The sequence below is a fragment of the Tiliqua scincoides genome, chromosome 6 (assembly GCF_035046505.1).
Source record: "Tiliqua scincoides isolate rTilSci1 chromosome 6, rTilSci1.hap2, whole genome shotgun sequence".
Classification (NCBI taxonomy): domain Eukaryota; kingdom Metazoa; phylum Chordata; class Lepidosauria; order Squamata; family Scincidae; genus Tiliqua; species Tiliqua scincoides.
In genome coordinates, this window is record NC_089826.1 from 89,887,837 (window position 1) to 89,906,553 (window position 18,717).

The window sequence follows — 18,717 nt, forward strand, 5'->3', positions numbered from 1 at the left end:
CTAGCGTCTCCTTCCTGTGTCTGTCCCAGAGCCCAGGTTAAAAGGACTCTTTCCAGCGGCAATCAGCTGCCATCTCCCCCTGGTTCAGTAGGCAGGTGATGACCAATTACATCATCAGCCAGCACAATGCCTCACAGTGGACTGGTAGTGTCTCCTGGCCACTGCAGCTGGGCTCCATGAGGCACCAGCCATGACAGGCCGATACTGCCTGCCTCAGTGGGACACAGAGTCTCCCCCCTTCCCTATTTCATTAAGTCCTCCCTAAACCCACCACTATCCCTGCAAGATCCTGGAAGAAAAAGGGAGAGTAACCACCCCTCCCCATTCCTCTTTCCAACATGGCTGGCCTGGCTCCTGAAATTGTGGGGGTGGAGTCAAATGTCCAAATCAGAGAGACAGGAAAAGGTGAGACTTCAGATGGGAGGAGCGTGACTCCTCTCCCAGAAGATGTGTGAGTCTCCAACCCTTTTCTTTCCTCACTTGGCAGGGCCTGCAAGGAACAGCCGTCCTGGGCAGCAGAGACCTAAGAACAGGACTTGCTGAAAACTCCGACACACAGAGGAACAAGGATCCGCCTCACTCACGAGCCGCGAGACTCTCCCTTGGCCACTCGGCCCCTGAGAGGGGAGAGGCAGCAGTATGAGAGATGGGGGTGAAGACAAAGGACACTGGCCTCAGGGCTTATGGAGAGGATCTCATCCTCAGCCTGATCTGTGCTCACCTGCTGTTAATTCTCAACTATTAACATTTGAGTTTAGTTTCTCTGTGCTCATGACTGTTACTTGTCCCTTTTTGTTCCTCTGTTAAAACAAGGGGCTTCATCTGGCATCAATGACAAGACAAAGAGGACTGGCACCACCCAGGATGCCAGGTGGAACTTCACAACAACCTCCCTACACTAAGAGCCAGAACAAGCCTTACTCTTATCGAGTGGTTTAGATGTTTTCCAAGTGGATTTTAGGGTTGTCCAACTGTAATTCCACATGGCTATGTTTGCCTGTCCTTTTTCTCCCCAGCAGCTGGGAGAGCTTTTTCCTTCCCTCCCTCGCAAGATGCAATTTCAGTCTTATCCACTTGATTCAGCGTTTGACAAGGATCCACACGGGAACGCCTTGTGTGTCTATTCTGAAGTGAACGGAGAGCTCTTCGCAAGAGAGATGGATGCCCCGAGTTGAACAATGCCACGTGCTAGATGCATTTTCACATGGAAAACCACAAGACCAATTCCCAGTAAATACATTCCCCTCCCCATTCCAACTGGCCATTTTTGGGGGAGGAAGCCATTTTCTGGTGTAGCCTACATCCCCACCCCCACTCTGACTCTCCAAGCCCTGTCTGAGCTCTTACAATCATTTTCGTGGACAATCTGGAAGTTCTTCACGGAGGCCTGGGTGACTCTCCCATGGAAGTTCAAGACATACGACTGGGTGTCATCATTCCACACTGGAGCCTTGTTGTGCAGTTCAATCAGGTTCTCCAGGTTTTTATTTTGCCATTTAGATAGCAAACTCTCATGCTCCTGTGCAACAGCATAAGGGGGGGGGCACACAACACATTTGTCATTTCTCTTAGGACAACACAACTCTCAAAAGTTTATTTTTCTAAACAGACCTGCAGTTCCAAAAAAAAACTCAAGATGCAGTTTTTTGTAGTGCTGATCTCGAGTTCTGCACCTCTAGAGCAGTGCAATTAAAGAAAAATCAAAACCACACAGCAAAGCTAAGTTTGTTGAAATATATTACATATAAAAATTTGTTTCTGCTTGCAGAAAAAAAGAACCCAAAACATACACAGTGCAGACTCTCACCTGCACACTCCACCCACCCCCACCTCAAAGGTGCCATGTAAAATTGTCTTAATTACCACAGTAAAGGTGTGAAAGAATCAAATGGGAAGTACACAAGCTCTGGAAAGCTTGTAAAACTACAAGAAATCTTCTGCTATAGCAAATGAAGGACTGGAGGAGTGAAAACAGGCACCAAACTGGCTCCAGCCTCAGTGCAGACCAGCAGTCTTCAAACCACAGCCTGCTGCATCACCAAATTACCCACCTGGGGGCAGTGCAGCGGTGGCTGTCCGTTCTGCACTGCTGCCCCCCTCTTAGCTGCTGATCATCTCAGAAACTCGTGCTGGGCAGCTGCTTCCACTGCCCATTGCCCCAGAAGGCTCTGCACCTGGATTTCCAGGCAGAAGTGGCTGCCCAGCACAGTTTCTGAGACAATCACAGCAGTGAAAAGAAGGGGCTGCGGTGCAGAACAGAAAGCCTCCGCCACGCCAGGGAATTTTGTGACGCCGGATCAGGCTCATGAGCCAGGGCTTGGAGGCTGCTGGCCTAGTAGACGAACTGAAAGTGTGGGTCCAAGAAGGTTACATTGTAAGCAAGCACAACATGTGAGATTACAGAATGCGTTCACTGTCTCTGTGGCACAAGAGTCAAGATGGTGGACTCACAGAGGTGCAGCTACGTCCTTTGACACCCCAGGTTCATAAATTTATGACACCCCCCATATGACAAAATTATTTTCAGTAATAGCCATGACATGAAATGAAAAATAATGATCAGAAAATAAACTCAGTGAACAGTGGGCAGGAGGTCTGGTCTAGAGGGTAGAGCCGCCATTTGCCTGAAGATAACATCCACAAGGTCGCCAGTTCGAGTGCGACCTTGAAGCAGCCGACAAGCTGAAGCCGAGCGATTCCATCTGCTCTGAGCGTGGGAGGATGGAGGCCAGAATGTGAAACCAGATCAGAGTAAAACACCTGGACTGTTGTGGTTCTTGAAAGATAGAACCTTAAGAACATAAGAACATAAGAACATAAGAACAGCCCCACTGGATCAGGCCATAGGCCCATCTAGTCCAGCTTCCTGTATCTCACAGCGGCCCACCAAATGCCCCAGGGAGCACACCAGATAACAAGAGACCTCGTCCTGGTGCTCTCCCCTACATCTGGCATTCTGACTTAACCCATTCCTAAAATCAGGAGGTTGCGCATACACATCATGGCTTGTACCCCATAATGGATTTTTCCTCCAGAAACTCGTCCAATCCCCTTTTAAAGGCGTCTAGGCTAGACGCCAGCACCACATCCTGTGGCAAGGAGTTCCACAGACCGACCACGCGCTGAGTAAAGAAATATTTTCTTTTGTCTGTCCTAACCCGCCCAACACTCAATTTTAGTGGATGTCCCCTGGTTCTGGTATTATGTGAGAGTGTAAAGAGCATCTCCCTATCCACTCTGTCCATCCTCTGCATAATTTTGTATGTCTCAATCATGTCCCCCCTCAAGCGTCTCTTTTCTAGGCTGAAGAGGCCCAAACGCCGTAGCCTTTCCTCATAAGGAAGGTGCCCCAGCCCCGTAATCAGCTTAGTCGCTCTCTTTTGCACCTTTTCCATTTCCACTATGTCTTTTTTGAGATGCGGCGACCAGAACTGGACACAATACTCCAGGTGTGGCCTTACCATCGATTTGTACAACGGCATTATAATACTAACCGTTTTGTTCTCAATACCCTTCCTAATGATCCCAAGCATAGAATTGGCCTTCTTCACTGCCGCCGCACATTGGGTCGACACTTTCATCGACCTGTCCACCACCACCCCAAGATCTCTCTCCTGATCTGTCACAGACAGCTCAGAACCCATCAGCCTATATCTAAAGTTTTGATTTTTTGCCCCAATGTGCATGACTTTACACTTACTGACATTGAAGCGCATCTGCCATTTTGCTGCCCATTCTGCCAGTCTGGAGAGATCCTTCTGGAGCTCCTCACAATCACTTCTGGTCTTTACCACTCGGAAAAGTTTGGTGTCATCTGCAAACTTAGCCACTTCACTGCTCAACCCTGTCTCCAGGTCATTTATGAAGAGGTTGAAAAGCACCGGTCCCAGGACAGATCCTTGGGGCACACCGCTTTTCACCTCTCTCCATTGTGAAAATTGCCCATTGACACCCACTCTCTGCTTCCTGGCCTCCAACCAGTTCTCAATCCAGGAGAGGACCTGTCCTCTAATTCCTCTAACCTTCTTTCAATTGTAAAAATCCCTACGGGGATTTAATCAGCCTGCCTATGTAAACCGCCTTGAATAAAGTCTTGAATAAAGACCAAGAAAGGCGGTATATAAATACCTGTATTATTATTATTATTATTTCCCTGCATTTCTCCAATACCAGGTACAAGGGACTGGCAATGGAACCCAGGTCTCTTCCTGTGTGCTCCTTGAGGCATCTGGTGGGCCACTTTGAGATACAGGAAGGTAGACTAGTTAGGCCTTTGGCCTGATCCAGCAGGGCTCTTCTGATGGTCTTACAACTGAATAGTAGTTCTAGTATTAGCGCTTATTGTTATTAATAAGAATATTTATGAATCGCTTTTCAACAAAAAGGTTCACAAGGCAGTTTAAAGAAAAAAATCAAATAATTAAATGGCTCCCTGTTCCCAAAGTGCTCATAATCTATTCAAAACAGATACAGAAGAACACCAGCAAACTGTTCAGGGGTAAAGAGGGACAGCTGCTCTTCCCCTGCTAAATATAAGAGGAGACCTACTTGAAAAAGTGCCTCTTTACCCAGTTAGCAGGATATTAGGATGCATGGAAATGAGAGAAGACTCATACTAAATGCTGTGTCATAGCACCTCATTGGTTCTCACAACAATCAGTCTCACTGGTCTGTTTTGAGTTAAGAAAATCCACTTTTTGTTACATAAGGCAGTTGTGTTTTTTATTTCTGGTTATTTGGCTATAACGTTTGTTAGACTACAGATAATTCAGCGTGGTTTGTTTCATTGCATTTTGCATGAAATTACCTGTTGAATGATGTATAGCATGATGGTATTATTCATAAATACCAAGGTTTCCATAACAGCCACCAGGAGCGTCACACACACCCAAGGGTGTCACACAGCCCCGCCCTGCCTGACTACACCACTGGTGACTTAATTCCAAACTTACATTTTGCGGCCTGATTGGAATCCTCTGGTGATTCAGATTCATTCCTGGAATGATGACTGACATTTTCCTGGGCCCCTTAAATCCTAGCACATTGGTTTCCTTTTGAAAAAAAGAAGAAATTGAAGAAGAGGATAAGATGAACACACCGTCTTTACCGGATCAAAAGGATGTCTTATTAATGCTCTAGCCATAGCTGGACACAACGGGCTGATCAGTTCTATCACATTCTGGAATAACTCATTTTATTAAACTTTGTTTTTAGTAGTAACTACTGAATTAACATGATTCTCTCACACACAGAGATCCCCTTTCTTAATAAGAAGAGTTCTTAACAAGGAGAATTTGACATTTTCCTCCCACTACTGAGGATGCACCTGTACAGTCACCTGCCAGCATCAGAGACCTTGTTGGGAAATCTCCTCTGCCCCTCTGGTCACTGGCTGCTGAATTCAGCCTTACCAGTGAGGGCTGCTATCAGCTAGAGATGTGAAGGCCCAGAAAAATTCAGGAAAAAAACATTTTTTTCTGTTTTTTTCCTGAAGCCTCTTTTGTTTTTCTCCAAAAAACTGGAAAAATTAAAAACAAAAAAATTGATTATGGAATGTTTCATTTTAACAAGATGAATAAAATATTTTAAGACAAGGTGTTCATGTATTTTCCAAATCATTTCTAAAAAATACGTATGATATCAGATTATCCTAATTTCTGCGCACTGAGGACAAGCAAGTCCCAGGTTACAAACTGAACTCTCCAATGCAAGAACAAGATGCATTTCTTCCTTTAGGAGGTGCTGCTATTGTCACAAGAAAAAAAAGGTTTCAGTTCTGTTTTTGCATGTGGGTGGGTATGTTTGGGACTGTTCTGCCCTCTTCACAAGGCCTCACAGCATTGGAGGAAAAGAAAAAGGACCTGAAAGTATATACATAATTTAAAAAGGTGAGAGTTTACATTTATCTGATTCCAGAAAACTGAAACATTTAGCTACATTAGTTTATAACCTTTGTGTAAATAATTTAATTACTACTAATCTGGTTCTTTACTTTCCCCCATCCACAACCATAGATTAGTGTCTTCTTGCAACTAGCCATTAAATTATTTTTCTTTCCTACTCCCCTCAGGAAAATGGTGAAACCAACATCTAGCATATGGAGGCATTTTCACATTACAAGTTCTTCTGAGAAGAAAAATGTTATGTGCAAATATTGTCAGATGAAATATGCATTTCCAAATGCTACCAGGATGACAAAATACATTCTTGTATGTAACAAACGTCCTGTACATATTAAAAAATCCTTCAGGGATCTAAGTGAAGAGGACCACAATGAAGCTGGACTAGATGCGCCTATGGCTGTTCTTATGTTCTTGTGTAAAGTTTACTAAAAAACAAAGCAGCTCTTCAAGAAACAGTAATAGTTGAAGATCTTAAAGTACCCAGGAGTGTACTTTAAGAGAAACACTGTTCTTGATCAGGATGTCTACTGGGTTCAGCTGCAAAATTCCCAGAAGATTCTAAAGCCAATTGCTGCAGCAATCACTGCATCTGACTCAGATAGTGCACTTTTGTCAGAAATTCCTTATCTACAAAGTTGGCAACCTTCAGTCTCAAAAGACTATGGTATCGCGCTCTGAATGGTGGTTCTGGAACAGCGTCTAGTGTGGCTGAAAAGGCCAATTCGGGAGTGACAATCCCTTCCACACCGGGAGCAAGTGCAGTCTGTCCCTGGTCTGTCTCCCTGGCTTTGGGCCTTCCTTCTTTGCCTCTTTGCCTCAGTCTGTTGGCCAAGTGTCTCTTCAAACTGGGAAAGGCCATGCTGCACAGCCTGCCTCCAAGCCGGCCGCTCAGAGGCCAGGGTTTCCCACCTGTTGAGGTCCACTCCTAAGGCCTTCAGATCCCTCTTGCATCCCTCTGCAGATGTCCTTGTATCGCAGCTGTGGTCTACCTGTAGGGCGCTTTCCTTGCACGAGTTCTCCATAGAGGAGATCCTTTGGGATCCGGCCATCATCCATTCTCACAACATGACTGAGCCAACGCAGGCATCTCTGTTTCGGCAGTGAATAGATGCTAGGGATTCCAGCACGTTCCAGGACTGTGTTGTTTGGAACTTTGTCCTGCCAGGTGATGCCGAGGATGCGTCGGAGGCAGCGCATGTGGAAAGCGCTCAGTTTCCACTCCTGTTGTGAGCGAAGAGTCCATGACTTGCTGCAGTACAGAAGTGTACTTAGGATGCAAGCTCTGTAGACCTGGATCTTGGTATGTTCCGTCAACTTCTTGTTGGACCAGACTCTCTTTGTGAGTCTGGAAAACGTGGTAGCTGCTTTACCGATGCGCTTGTTTAGCTCGGTATCAAGAGAAAGCGTCGGAGATCGTTGAGCCAAGGTACACAAAGTCATGAACAACCTCCAGTTCAGAGACTGTAATGCAGGGAGGTGAGTCCACATCCTGAACCATGACCTGTGTTTTCTTCAGGCTGATTGTCAGTCCAAAATCTTGGCAGGCTTTGCTAAAACGATCCATGAGCTGCTGGAGATCTTTGGCAGAGTGGGTAGTGACAGCTGCATCGTCGGCAAAGAGGAAGTCACGCAGACATTTCAGCTGGACTTTGGATTTTGCTCTCAGTCTGGAGAGGTTGAAGAGCTTTCCGTCTGATCTGGTCCGGAGATAGATGCCTTCTGTTGCAGTTCCAAAGGCCTGCTTCAGCAGGACAGCAAAGAAAATCCCAAACAAGGTTGGCGCAAGAACACAGCCCTGCTTCACTCCGCTTCGGATGTCAAAGGGGTCTGATGTGAAGCCATCAAAGACAACAGTGCCCTTCATGTCCTTGTGGAAAGATCTGATGATGCTGAGGAGCCTGGGTGGACATCCGATCTTGGGGAGAATCTTGAAGAGGCCGTCTCTGCTGACCAGGTCGAAAGCCTTCGTGAGATCTATGAAGGCTATAAAGAGTGGCTGTCGTTGTTCCCTGCATTTCTCCTGCAGTTGTCTAAGGGAGAATACCATATCAGTGTTGGGGCTGTTGGCTCGAAATCCACACTGCGATTCTGGATAGGCGCTCTCTGCAAGTACCTGGAGCCTCTTTAGTGCAACTCGGGCAAACAGCTTTCCTACAACGCTAAGGAGAGAGATGCCGCGGTAGTTGTTGCAGTCACCCCTGTCACCTTTGTTCTTGTACAGCGTTATGATGTTTGCATCCCTCATGTCTTGAGGTACTCCACCTTCTCTCCAGCAAAGACAGAGGATTTCATTCCTTATCTAATGACCAAGATAAAAACAACTGTTTTTTAAAATCTCAGTATATCTCCACTTACAACTATAGAAGAAAGTAAAGTGAAAGATTTTAATTTAAAAAGGGAAGAATTTTGCTGCCATCCAGTTCATGCTGCTGCAAATCTGCTGGATCCAAGATTCAAAGGTGGAAATGGAAGTGATGATAGCACTGTTACTGCATTTGACTGGATTACAAAACAAGCATCACATTTAGGACTTGATGTTGGGAAGGTAACTTTCAAATGTTGCAGAATATAGAACATCTTCAGGGATTTGGTCCAGGAATGCAATCTGGGATTCTGCCAAACATATTCCTCCTGCAACATGGTGGCAAGGTCTTTGCACAACACAGCCTCTGACTCCTCCTGCTTCTCACCTTCTCCAGATTCCTCCAACTTCTGCAGCATGTGAAAGAATCTGGACTATGTTTGGAAACACTCACACTAAATCAAGAAATAAACTGAGATGTGAAAGGGTAGAGAAGTTTGTTTCAATTCAGGCAAACATTCAGTTTTTAGAAGTCCATAATAACTGTGATAATGACAGACACAACAAAGGAGCTGCAGAAGCAGAGACTGAAACTGATGCTGATAATTACAGCTCAGAAAATGATTCTGATTCAATTTCATGCCCATTCATTAGTCCCACTCCCTTCTATACACTTCCCCACTCTTCAATTCTTTTCATGAGAATGGGTTTTTTATTTTCATTTAATACTGTGGAGAGGAAATATGAATAATTGTTACTTCTCGATTTTTAAAAATTGTTCCGCATAAACTAGTAAACAGTTCAGGAGATTGTTGCTCCATTTGTTACAATTACAAATAAATATTATTAAAAAAGTAAATTCTGTTTGTAATAATTATTTGGATACACTATATTTTTAATATGCTAGTTGTGATTATTTTATGCTGCCAAATTGTCCGTAGTTATATTTTATGTTCCTAAAGTAACAGAATGACTTTCAATCTGGAAAAATAAAATAAAAAGTGCTAATGTAGCATTTTTTTCCATTTTTCCAAAAATTTCCATTTTTTTCCAAAAAATACTGGAAAAAAACAGGGTGTCCCGTCCCCCCCCGAGTTTCAAAATTTCCAGAAATTTTACATCTCTACTATCAGCTGACCCTGGGCAGTGAGGAGGCACAGACCACACACAGGCAGCAGGGTGAATTTTGAACAAGAATTTGATTAAGAAAGAGATAAAAGGCCAGAGAGAGGCCAGACCCGGAAGGAATCCAGCTGGAAAGAGGAGTTCTATGAAAGACTAGAACTATTCAATTGTAAAAATCCCTGCAGGGGTTTAGAACAGCCTGCCTGTGTAAACCGCCTTGGATTAAAGTCTGAGGAGAAATCTGACGACCAACAAAGGCGGTATATAAATACCCGTATGTATGTATGTATGTATGTATGTATGTATAAATAAATAAATAAAGATCGTTTAATGAAGACATATCCTAAAACACATAGGTAGATAGTCCTCCCTCCCTAAACCTCTGCTGGAGCAGGCTGTTGGAGAAAGGGGTGAGTGACTGTTGTCCCGTCCCCCCCCACCTTGTCTGTCTGGCAGTCAGCTGCTGTTGGGAAGCTGGGATCTCTGGGCATGACCCTCTCTGGAGGGCAGCTGGGGCCAAAGAGGGAGGGGAGTAGGGGGACAGAAGGCTCCCCTTGCCCGGGCACTGAGCAGAGCTGGAGCTCAAGCAGACCCCCAAGAACAGAGCACTCTCCCCCTGTGAGACCTTCTCCCAAGGACTTATCCAGGACCATCATGTCCTCTAGAGGTGTAGCCAATCAGAGCACTTCCTGTCTACAAGGCCCAGGTGTTCATTTGCATAACTGCAATTACCTGCTGTTGGGAGGGAGGAGGTTTTAACTCTTTGGAAGCCAATTATCCTCTCCTTACAGAAGTTCACTGGCTTCCACAATGTTACCTTTTCATCAGAAATATACTATTCAATTCCAGATTTTTCTATAAGGGTTTTTTCCAGATACCTGGATGCTTAGAAGGGGCAATTGAAAGCTATAGAATCTTCAACAATGTTCCTACATCATTTGCCTGGCATGTATTCATTTTACTATATGCAAAGATTCAGCTCCTGAGAAATCCTCTGAAGTGAATACAGAAACAAAGGTTTTCCTCTCTCCACAGTTCAGACGTTCACCAGGGTACAGCACCCATGAAACGTCAATGCCTGAATAGGGCTTTGCTCTCCAGTAGGCATCCCACACCAAGCTGGCCTATTCAGGGAGGCAGAACCCCCAAACCACAAGCTGTGGTTCTAAAGAGAACATGTTTTCTGCATACATATTCCTATTTAGAATACATATCCTCAACAGAACACACTTTACTAATGATATAATTAGCGCAAAAGTCAAAAAGATAACTGAGCAAAAGATTTCTAATGAAACAACACCTGATCAATGAGAAAATGAAGATCTGATTGGAACTGAAGGCTGTATTTCTTCTCTGTTCCTGCTAAAATGAAGTTATTCAAGCAGAACTAACAATGAGAGCTGGTCTGACTAGCCTCTGTGCAAAAACGCAGCTTTTAACGAGAACCACAAGAAAATATTTCAAGATTGCCAACGGACTGAATGACATTTTAGCATACCCAAGCCTAAAGTCCAGTCAGGACTAGGACTACAGAACTACAAAAACCCTCACACACAGCACTGTGTTCCTCTCTTCCAGTACGAGCTGGTAGGATATAAAGAAAATGTCACACACACCTTCGACTCCCCACGGTCTGTCACTTACATAGCAAATGGCAGCCAGCTCCTGCCGAGTGTGGGCCTTTTCCACCAGTCCTTGTGCCTTGATGGGACTCACACCATGGTCATAGACAGTAAATTTAGTCCCCATAAGATTGGATCTAGGATTAGGGAACAGAAGTCACTGAGAAGCTTTTTTCCCTCTTGGCAACACAGATGAAATGTGATCCCCTCTTCACCTAGAGCGGCACCAGGCAAGATATGAACAATCTGGACCCGGACCAACAGGCTCACACCCTGACCTTGCTGCACTGCAGGCATGAGAACCAGGGCATGGAAGAGCAGAAGCACCAGACAGGACAGCATGCAGTTCTGTGTCAGTGTATTTGTTTTATGGCCACCTGCATTTCAATCTCCTGCCAAGCCCCTTTATAGTTTTTGTCTGCTGCTTGATCTATGCTTTGTTTTGATCCTTTGCACTCCCCTCTACTATTGTGTTTTTTAAACCCTTTAAATAAACTCCTATTTTTTATTGATTTATCTGCTGTCCTAAATCCAGTCAAGAGGGAGTGGGTTGTCCCTTCTACCAGACTGTCAACATTTCACTATTAGCTTTAATCTATGGCAGGGGTGCCCAAACCCCGGCCCGGGGGCCACTTGCGGCCCTCAGGGGCTCTCAATCAGGCCCTCAGGGAGCCCTCAGTCTCCAATGAGTCTCTGGCCCTCCAGAGACTTTTTGGAGCCCATGCTGGCCCAACGCAACTGCTGTCAGCAAGAGGACGACTGTTCGACTTCTCACTTGAGCTGTGGGACGAGGGCTCCCTCCACTGCTTGCTGTTTCACGGCTGTGATGCAGCAGTGGCAGTGAAGGAAAGGCTGGCCTTGCTTTGCACAAGGCCTTTTATAGGCCTTGAGCTACTGCAAGACCTTCATTCATCCATATAAGTTCCATCCCTAATATATTCATTTATGTAAATTTATTCAAATTTGAAATGTAAATTAGTTCGGCCCCTGGATACAGTGTCAGAGAGATGATGTGGCCCTCCTGCCAAAAAGTTTGGACACCCCTGATCTATGGGAATCTTCCAGATTTTAGGTGATCTGTTAATCTGGAGGAAGGGTTGCTCCAGGACAGTTTCTTTCTGCTGGGCTTCCTGGTCATGAGTCTTGGGCAGCAGAAAGACTGTCAATGTCTCAGTAAATCCCAGTCTGACCAATAAGAGAACGAAGTGGAGAGCAAGGGAGGACGAGTTATCACTAACCACTAGGCACTGTACCATTCTGACCTCCACTGGATACCTTTGCTCATGTGAACATATGGAAACAGACAGGTGAGCCATCTACTTAAAAAAAATACCAGGTTAGAACACCCTCCCCCCCCCCATAAAGGGGCACTGTCACAGGAACAAAAGACAAGGCTGCAGGAAAAGCAAGGAGCATGCACTGCCCAAGAGAGGACGGGTTCAGCTGCTCTGATGTGGAGCTATGATTTGAAACGCGCCATGGCAGGAGCCCAACTCCTTAAGGATAAAAGCACCACTTCATATTTGGGGAAGAGCCAGAGCGCGATTGTGGGACAGAAGGTGCCAGGATCAGCCCCAAGAGCCTCCTGTCAAGAAGGGCATGTCAGAGAGCAGGGTAGGAAAGGTCTCTGACTGCGACCAGGGAGAGCTGCTGCCAGAAGGCGGAGGGGGTGGCCAAACAGGCAGTGGGGTCTGCCTGTCTGCCAGGCATGGCAGCTTCACAGGTTCCCCCTTATTCACTTTGAGGTCTCACCTGAGTTTCCCAATAAAACTCTCCCCTTCCCTGGATAAATCTGTTGGATCAATTGAAATCAGATAGTTCGATGTTTTGCTCTTTTTCCTTTTTCTTCCCGCAAGAAGGAACACCTAGAAATAAAAACATTTTAACCAAGTGCTTTAAAAGCCACCACACAAGACAGATTGTTTATCCTTAAAGCTCACTATTCCCCAGCATACGTTTATGCCTTTGAGAACTATAAATTAACCCTCAATCTCCCTACTATACTTACACAAGCTTGCAAGCTTCAGGCACTCAGCTCCTAACAACTGCAATGGCTCAGTTCTTTGGAGGGCAGTTACAGTATTCTGTTTTTGAACAGGCTCAGGGCTTGAGGCAATTAGCTTCCAGATCCTCCACTCCCTTTGGTGACCTGCCAAAACTCAGGTCACAGCCCACCAGTGGGTCCCAGCCCACAGTTTGGGAACCAATGGTCTATTACATTTGGTTATTAGGATAGGTCTAGTCAACTCTTGAACATTTTCTGAAAACAAAGAATTGTTACTCATTTCTTAAGACTTAAAGGCTTTCTTAAGACTTAAAGACTTAAAGATGGTTTAAGGAAACCATCTACCTGTCTTGACTACAGATGAATCACCCTCTTGGTGGCTCTTCCAGAGCTGTCACGGGCCAAGAGACTAGTCTTGCTTCTGAAGAATGCTGAGAGATGCTGTGTATGATTTGTGGGCTGACCAAACCCCAACAGTAGGTTGATTTTTGGACTCCGATTTCTTTCAGTAGCATGTCGGTTGACTGGGACCCCTTCATCCTAACTGGAGAGCCCACTGGTATATAACATGGTGCTGACTTGCCTTCATCAGCAAATACAGTCCATCGTTATGATCTCATTAACCAGCACAGCCACAAGAAAGGCTTTGCCTCAATGTGTCTTGATAGCAATTGCAACTGTATTCACTCCAAGTGGGAGGAAGGGCATGGAAGATGCCCCCCCTTTTTTCCCCTTCCTGGTAGCATCAACAACTCTTTCAGGGACTGACTGCATCAGGGTGGGGCATGCCTGGACAGTCGGCCCAAAAGGTGCCCAGAAGAGCACCAGAAGGTAGGGTGCACGGGCTGTGTGTGTCTTGTCGCCTCTACCCTCATCTTCACCTTATCACCACACCAGCTTTTTATATAGATGTGCCCAACTTCTTTTTAATCCATTATTGACCTTCATAATTTAGATCAGGGGTGTCAAATGCATTTCATACAAATGGCCAAGGTTTGCATTCATGGTGCCTGCCAAGGCCAGTAGTGACATCACTGAGCAGGTGATGTTCAGAAATAACCACTTTGTTCTCATAGAAACTCATTAGCTGCAAATGACAGAAGAGAAAATATACAAATCTTGTTCATAATTTCAAGATATGAGAGAGCCCAAACATGACACCAGGAGAGCCCAATTACAACGGGGGCGGCAAAGACACTGCTTCTGGGGGCTGCATCCCCGGCCCATGGGCCATATGTTTGACACCCTTGATTTAGACTATATATAATTTTAACTGCATACTGTCTAGCTTTTCATTTTTTGAAAATGAACTTTTTTCATTCCGAGTAATACCCTATGAATTCAGGATCAGACTTTGCTTTGTAACCTGCAGTACCTTTCTGCTGTCATCCCGCTCCAGGTGCATGTAGTACGTGGGAAAGAGGCCTCGGTCCACACCCTTCTTGTCCCTTGTGATCCGACACTTCACTGTCACGCCTCGAGGAGCAGGGCGTAAAGCAAACTCCTCCAGGTTCTCCGCCTCTCCCAGCTGTGCATCTGTCTGAGGCATCACAGCACAGGAAGCACCTATTTCCTGCTGGAGAAATGCAATTCCTCTGCAAAACCAAGCCAGGAGAAAAAACCCTTGCCACATACAAACATACTCTAACAGAATAAAGGCCTAGGAAATGTCTTAGGAATATGCACTGCTGGAACAGAAAAGGCAGGGGGCTTCCCTGTCACTGACATACTTCAGGTAGTCAGCTGAACAGTCATTAGAGCTGCAAAGCAGATTAGGTGCTCATGCCCCCTCCAGGGGATGGGAGGTTCAGCCAATTGTGCATGCCTTGAGGGGTGGACATGTACCTTCCTTATCACTGCAAACACTGTCCTATCAAGACCCAAGATGTCCAAGAAGACCCAGTGTGGGCACACAGATGGGTGGCAGAGATGACCACTTCAAGGAGGTCAGCTGTAAGTCAGTCACCTTTCTTTGTTGGTTCTGTGGGGCGCACGTGTGCAACAAGCAAGTTGAAAAATAACATGAAGAAGCCAGTTAGCTAGCCAGCCAGTCAGACGTCCACACTGAAATCCCATCCTAAAAACTGGGAAATTAACACAGCAGCACAACTCCACAGGCTGAACCTAGCAGGGTAATACTGAGTGTGGCACTGGATGCCGGGGGAAGAATCTTTGTGCTTACTGCTGTAGACTTTTGACTAGTTGCGGAAGTCGGCCTCTGAAGATCCAAACAAGGCGAACAAGATGCCAGCTGCTCTCCCGCTGCTGCTGCTTCCTCATCAGTGCCCTCTTCATCAAAATTCATACTCCCAGAGATACCTATCAAAGTGGCAGATCAACTTGGTAGTGTGGAGTTCACAAGGGAGTCACAAATACAGGGTATATCAACATGTAGGTGTCCTTTCCAGTACTGTCTCATATTTAAATTGCAAAATAAAAACTGTTATGTAAAGTATAGGATATAACTGAGACCAGTCAATGCTGCCTGCTTCCTTCCAGAAAAGTTACACAAGCCAGATCCACCCCCTGCCTAGAATCAAATGCTGGGGACAATTATCTTGTCATAGACCAACCTGGCATTTAGCTCCTGCACCTTCAAGTGATGGTGCTTTGACATGGCCTCCAGAGCACTCTTGAATGGAGAAGGGCTAGAATACAGAACATCTTGCACAGAGCTTTCCCTTAACCACCTAATCCAGTGGTTTTCAAATTGGGGCATCGCGACGCCCCAACCTGAAGGCCCTGGCCTCTGCCCCCTAACGGGTGGGGGCAGCGAAAAGTCAGGGAGGAGGCAGCAATGCGATCCCCAGGATCGCATCGCTCAGGGGCTGGGATGCACTCACCAGTCCCTGCAGCAGCCGTTCTGGGGTGCAGGGAGCCCTGCACGGGTGTCTACAGGGCTCCCCAGGCTTCTAAAACGCCTGCACCTCCGGGCAGCTGCAGGGTGAGTGCATCCCAGTCCCTGCAGCCCCGAGTGATGCGATCCTGGGGATCGTGTCGCTGCCTCCTAACCACCCCCACCAAGACTTACTGCAGTTCAAACTCTCCCTGAGAACTGCTGACCTAATCCATCCCACAAAGCTTAATCTATCCCACTAGTTAAAACAGCACTTGCTGCAGCAAGCCCCCTCCCACAAGTAATTTCCAGCACCAAAGCATACAGCAGCTAACGACACACCACAAAAGAAAACTTGTAGAACACAATCTGAGGCACGTCTACTCAGAAAAAAGTCTCACTGAATCTAATGGCACTTCTTCCTACATAAGAGGGCAAAGGCCTGCAGCTTCAGACATGAAGGACCAACAACCCCCCAAGTGACAGTCAGGTCTCAGGCAGGGGTGGGACTGGTGGGTGGGTCCCCAGTCTCATACCTCTATTTGGGGGGGGGGGAGTCATGGCATGCAAAAGGTTGTGGATCACTGCCCAATGCACGCTGAAGGACAGCATTCTGACTTTCACCTTGCTCTGGAAGTGGCAGCTGCCTCTCCCTTGGGGCAAGCCCAGGGAACACAGCACCCAGCAGCGGATGACATAACAGTCATTGTGAGGATGAAGCTTCCTCATCCGAAGCAGCCCGTTCCTCCCCAGACATGAAAACGGAAAACTATGAAATTGAAAGCTGGGGGGGGGGGCTGATGCAGCCAGCCTCCTCCACGGTCTTGCTGAAGTCACAGCTGACAGCACTACAGAAGGGCTGATGAAAGCAAGCCTGCTTGTCCAAGTGTTCCCGTGCAAGGTCTGATCCTTCCCTTCCCGGGCAGGAAACTAGACCAGAATGAAGTTCCCAGGCAAGTAGACCCAAAGACCAGACCATGCGGAGCCGAGATTGAAGGGGGGAGCAGGAGAGGCTACCACTTCCTTTCCCCACAGCAGCAGTCTGCATTTCCTCCCCCCCCCCCCCCGACAGTAAGCTATGTAAAAAGAGAGACCGGTTCACACGTCTGGCCAAAGCAGAGGCCCCTCGTCATCCAACCTCAACTCAGCCGTTATCGGCCCCACGTCGTCCTACACAGAGACAGATGGTGAGAGGCCTGATTCCTGAAGTGACATGAGGCAGCACCCAAGCCCCTCCTACAGCTCTTTTCCTTTCCTGCCCCACTTCTCACTACAATAACAGGTTAAACCATTTCTGCCCAACATTGCATATATGCAACAGGGACTGTGTACACCTGTTGGGTCAGGCAAAAGATGGGCTGGGGAGATGAACCTTGAATGGGTTTGCCTGTCTTACGGAGTCATTCATATGGTTGTATTATAAATTCCAAAACTCACCCCAAACTTCCAAACAGAACAAGACAGAGGGCTAAAGGCACTCCTGATAAATTGTTCTGACCCCAACACAGCCAGAAACAAGATACTTGGTTGACAACGCTATAACGCCAAAACAGGGCGTGGAGAGTGACCTCTCATTGTACACTCGTTGTACACTGTGACCTATTGTGCAACACTTGCACAGAATCCACCCTTGACTGCAGGAGAAATGCAGAACAAGCACTGGTCAATACGGGATCTGGAAAGTCTTGGAATGCTCATAGCATGCGGTGGTCGAGAAGGCAAGCTCTCCAATTACTATACTAATGCCAGACAATGAAGACGCTTCACAGGGAACTCTTTCAAACCCCTCTCTGGCATCCAGCCCGCACCTCGTTTCTGCAGGATGTCTTGCAGGCCCATCTTGCAAGCTGCATCCAGCGCTGTTTCCTCCATCTTTCCTGGCTCTGGGTCATCTTCTGTGGCAGATGATCCTACCGAAATGATCTGGAGCTTGTTTTCCAGTTCTTGTATCTCTGGTTTCAGGAGGACAGCCGGACCATCAATGCCTGCAAACCAGAGTGGATGTTTGAAGAACGTGAAGCATAGTGAATTTCCACATACAAAAAATAGTCTACAGCAGTGGCATGGGTACCACCAGTGGTACCTGAGGTGGTGTCTGGTGGTACTCACAGGACGCCAGACACTTGCCTTCCAGCAGTGAGACCAGGAACACAACACAACAAACAGTGGTAGGAGACACAGCTTGGTAACAGAGCTCCAGAGCACGCTTTTCCGTGCTAAAAAAAATTATCCTGTCCACTTTGAGCCTCTTACTGGTCTTTGTAGCGTAACATCTGGCCTCCCAACCCAGAAGTAACTGGCGATGATGTCATCAGCAGTTACTGCTGGTTGTACTTTGAATAGGTAGACCATGTGAAGTGGTACGGTGGAGGAAAAACCTTGAGAAACACTTGTCTAGACTCTCAGTGGTTCTCAAACTTTAGCACCAGGACCCACTTTTTAGAATGACAATCTGTCTGGAACCCACTGGAAGTGATGTCATGGCCAGAAATGACATCGGGCCCAATCTTATCCATCTTTCCAGCTCCAGTGTAGCCACAATGCAGACCCTGTGATACGGGAATACATGTACCCATACCTTGAGAAGGCCCCAGTGACTGCCCCTCCACCTCAGGATGCAGCACACACCCCACTGACACAACTGCACCAACACTGAAAAATTGGAGAGGATTGGGCTCATTATCAGGTATGAAGAGCTTTCCTGAGAAAGCAGTCCAGCTCTTGCATGCGGGAGGGGGCACCTCAAAGTCACTGCCAATCCCCCCCCCCCAACCTGGACATCTCTGAATTCCAGAGATGAAGCAGAGCATCAGCAGAATCCGTTCATCTCTGGGGGGAGAACCATCTTGCTTGATCCACACCCTACAAGTACAAATCGCTGTGTTTGCAAACAAATCCCAGCAGAATTTGCAGGGTCTGTTGAT

At 46.6% G+C, this 18,717-nt stretch overlaps 1 protein-coding gene across 2 annotated transcripts in view; it reads right to left on the bottom strand.

The window, feature by feature from the left end:
* Positions 1-18,717, bottom strand: part of TULP3 (TUB like protein 3) — a 30,923-nt gene that overhangs the window by 5,680 nt on the left and 6,526 nt on the right. Inside the window, exons 4-10 of one of the 2 annotated variants that reach the window (XM_066632338.1) lie at positions 17,602-17,778; positions 15,140-15,276; positions 14,333-14,530; positions 12,705-12,817; positions 10,975-11,089; positions 4,953-5,051; positions 1,348-1,519 (exon numbers count right to left, since the gene is read on the bottom strand). In XM_066632338.1, the coding sequence (XP_066488435.1) occupies positions 1,348-1,519; positions 4,953-5,051; positions 10,975-11,089; positions 12,705-12,817; positions 14,333-14,530; positions 15,140-15,276; positions 17,602-17,778 (1,011 nt within the window). Of the gene's footprint in view, positions 1-1,347; positions 1,520-4,952; positions 5,052-10,974; positions 11,090-12,704; positions 12,818-14,332; positions 14,534-15,139; positions 15,277-17,601; positions 17,779-18,717 lie in introns of both variants that reach the window. The other variant, XM_066632337.1, reaches the window with a different exon arrangement.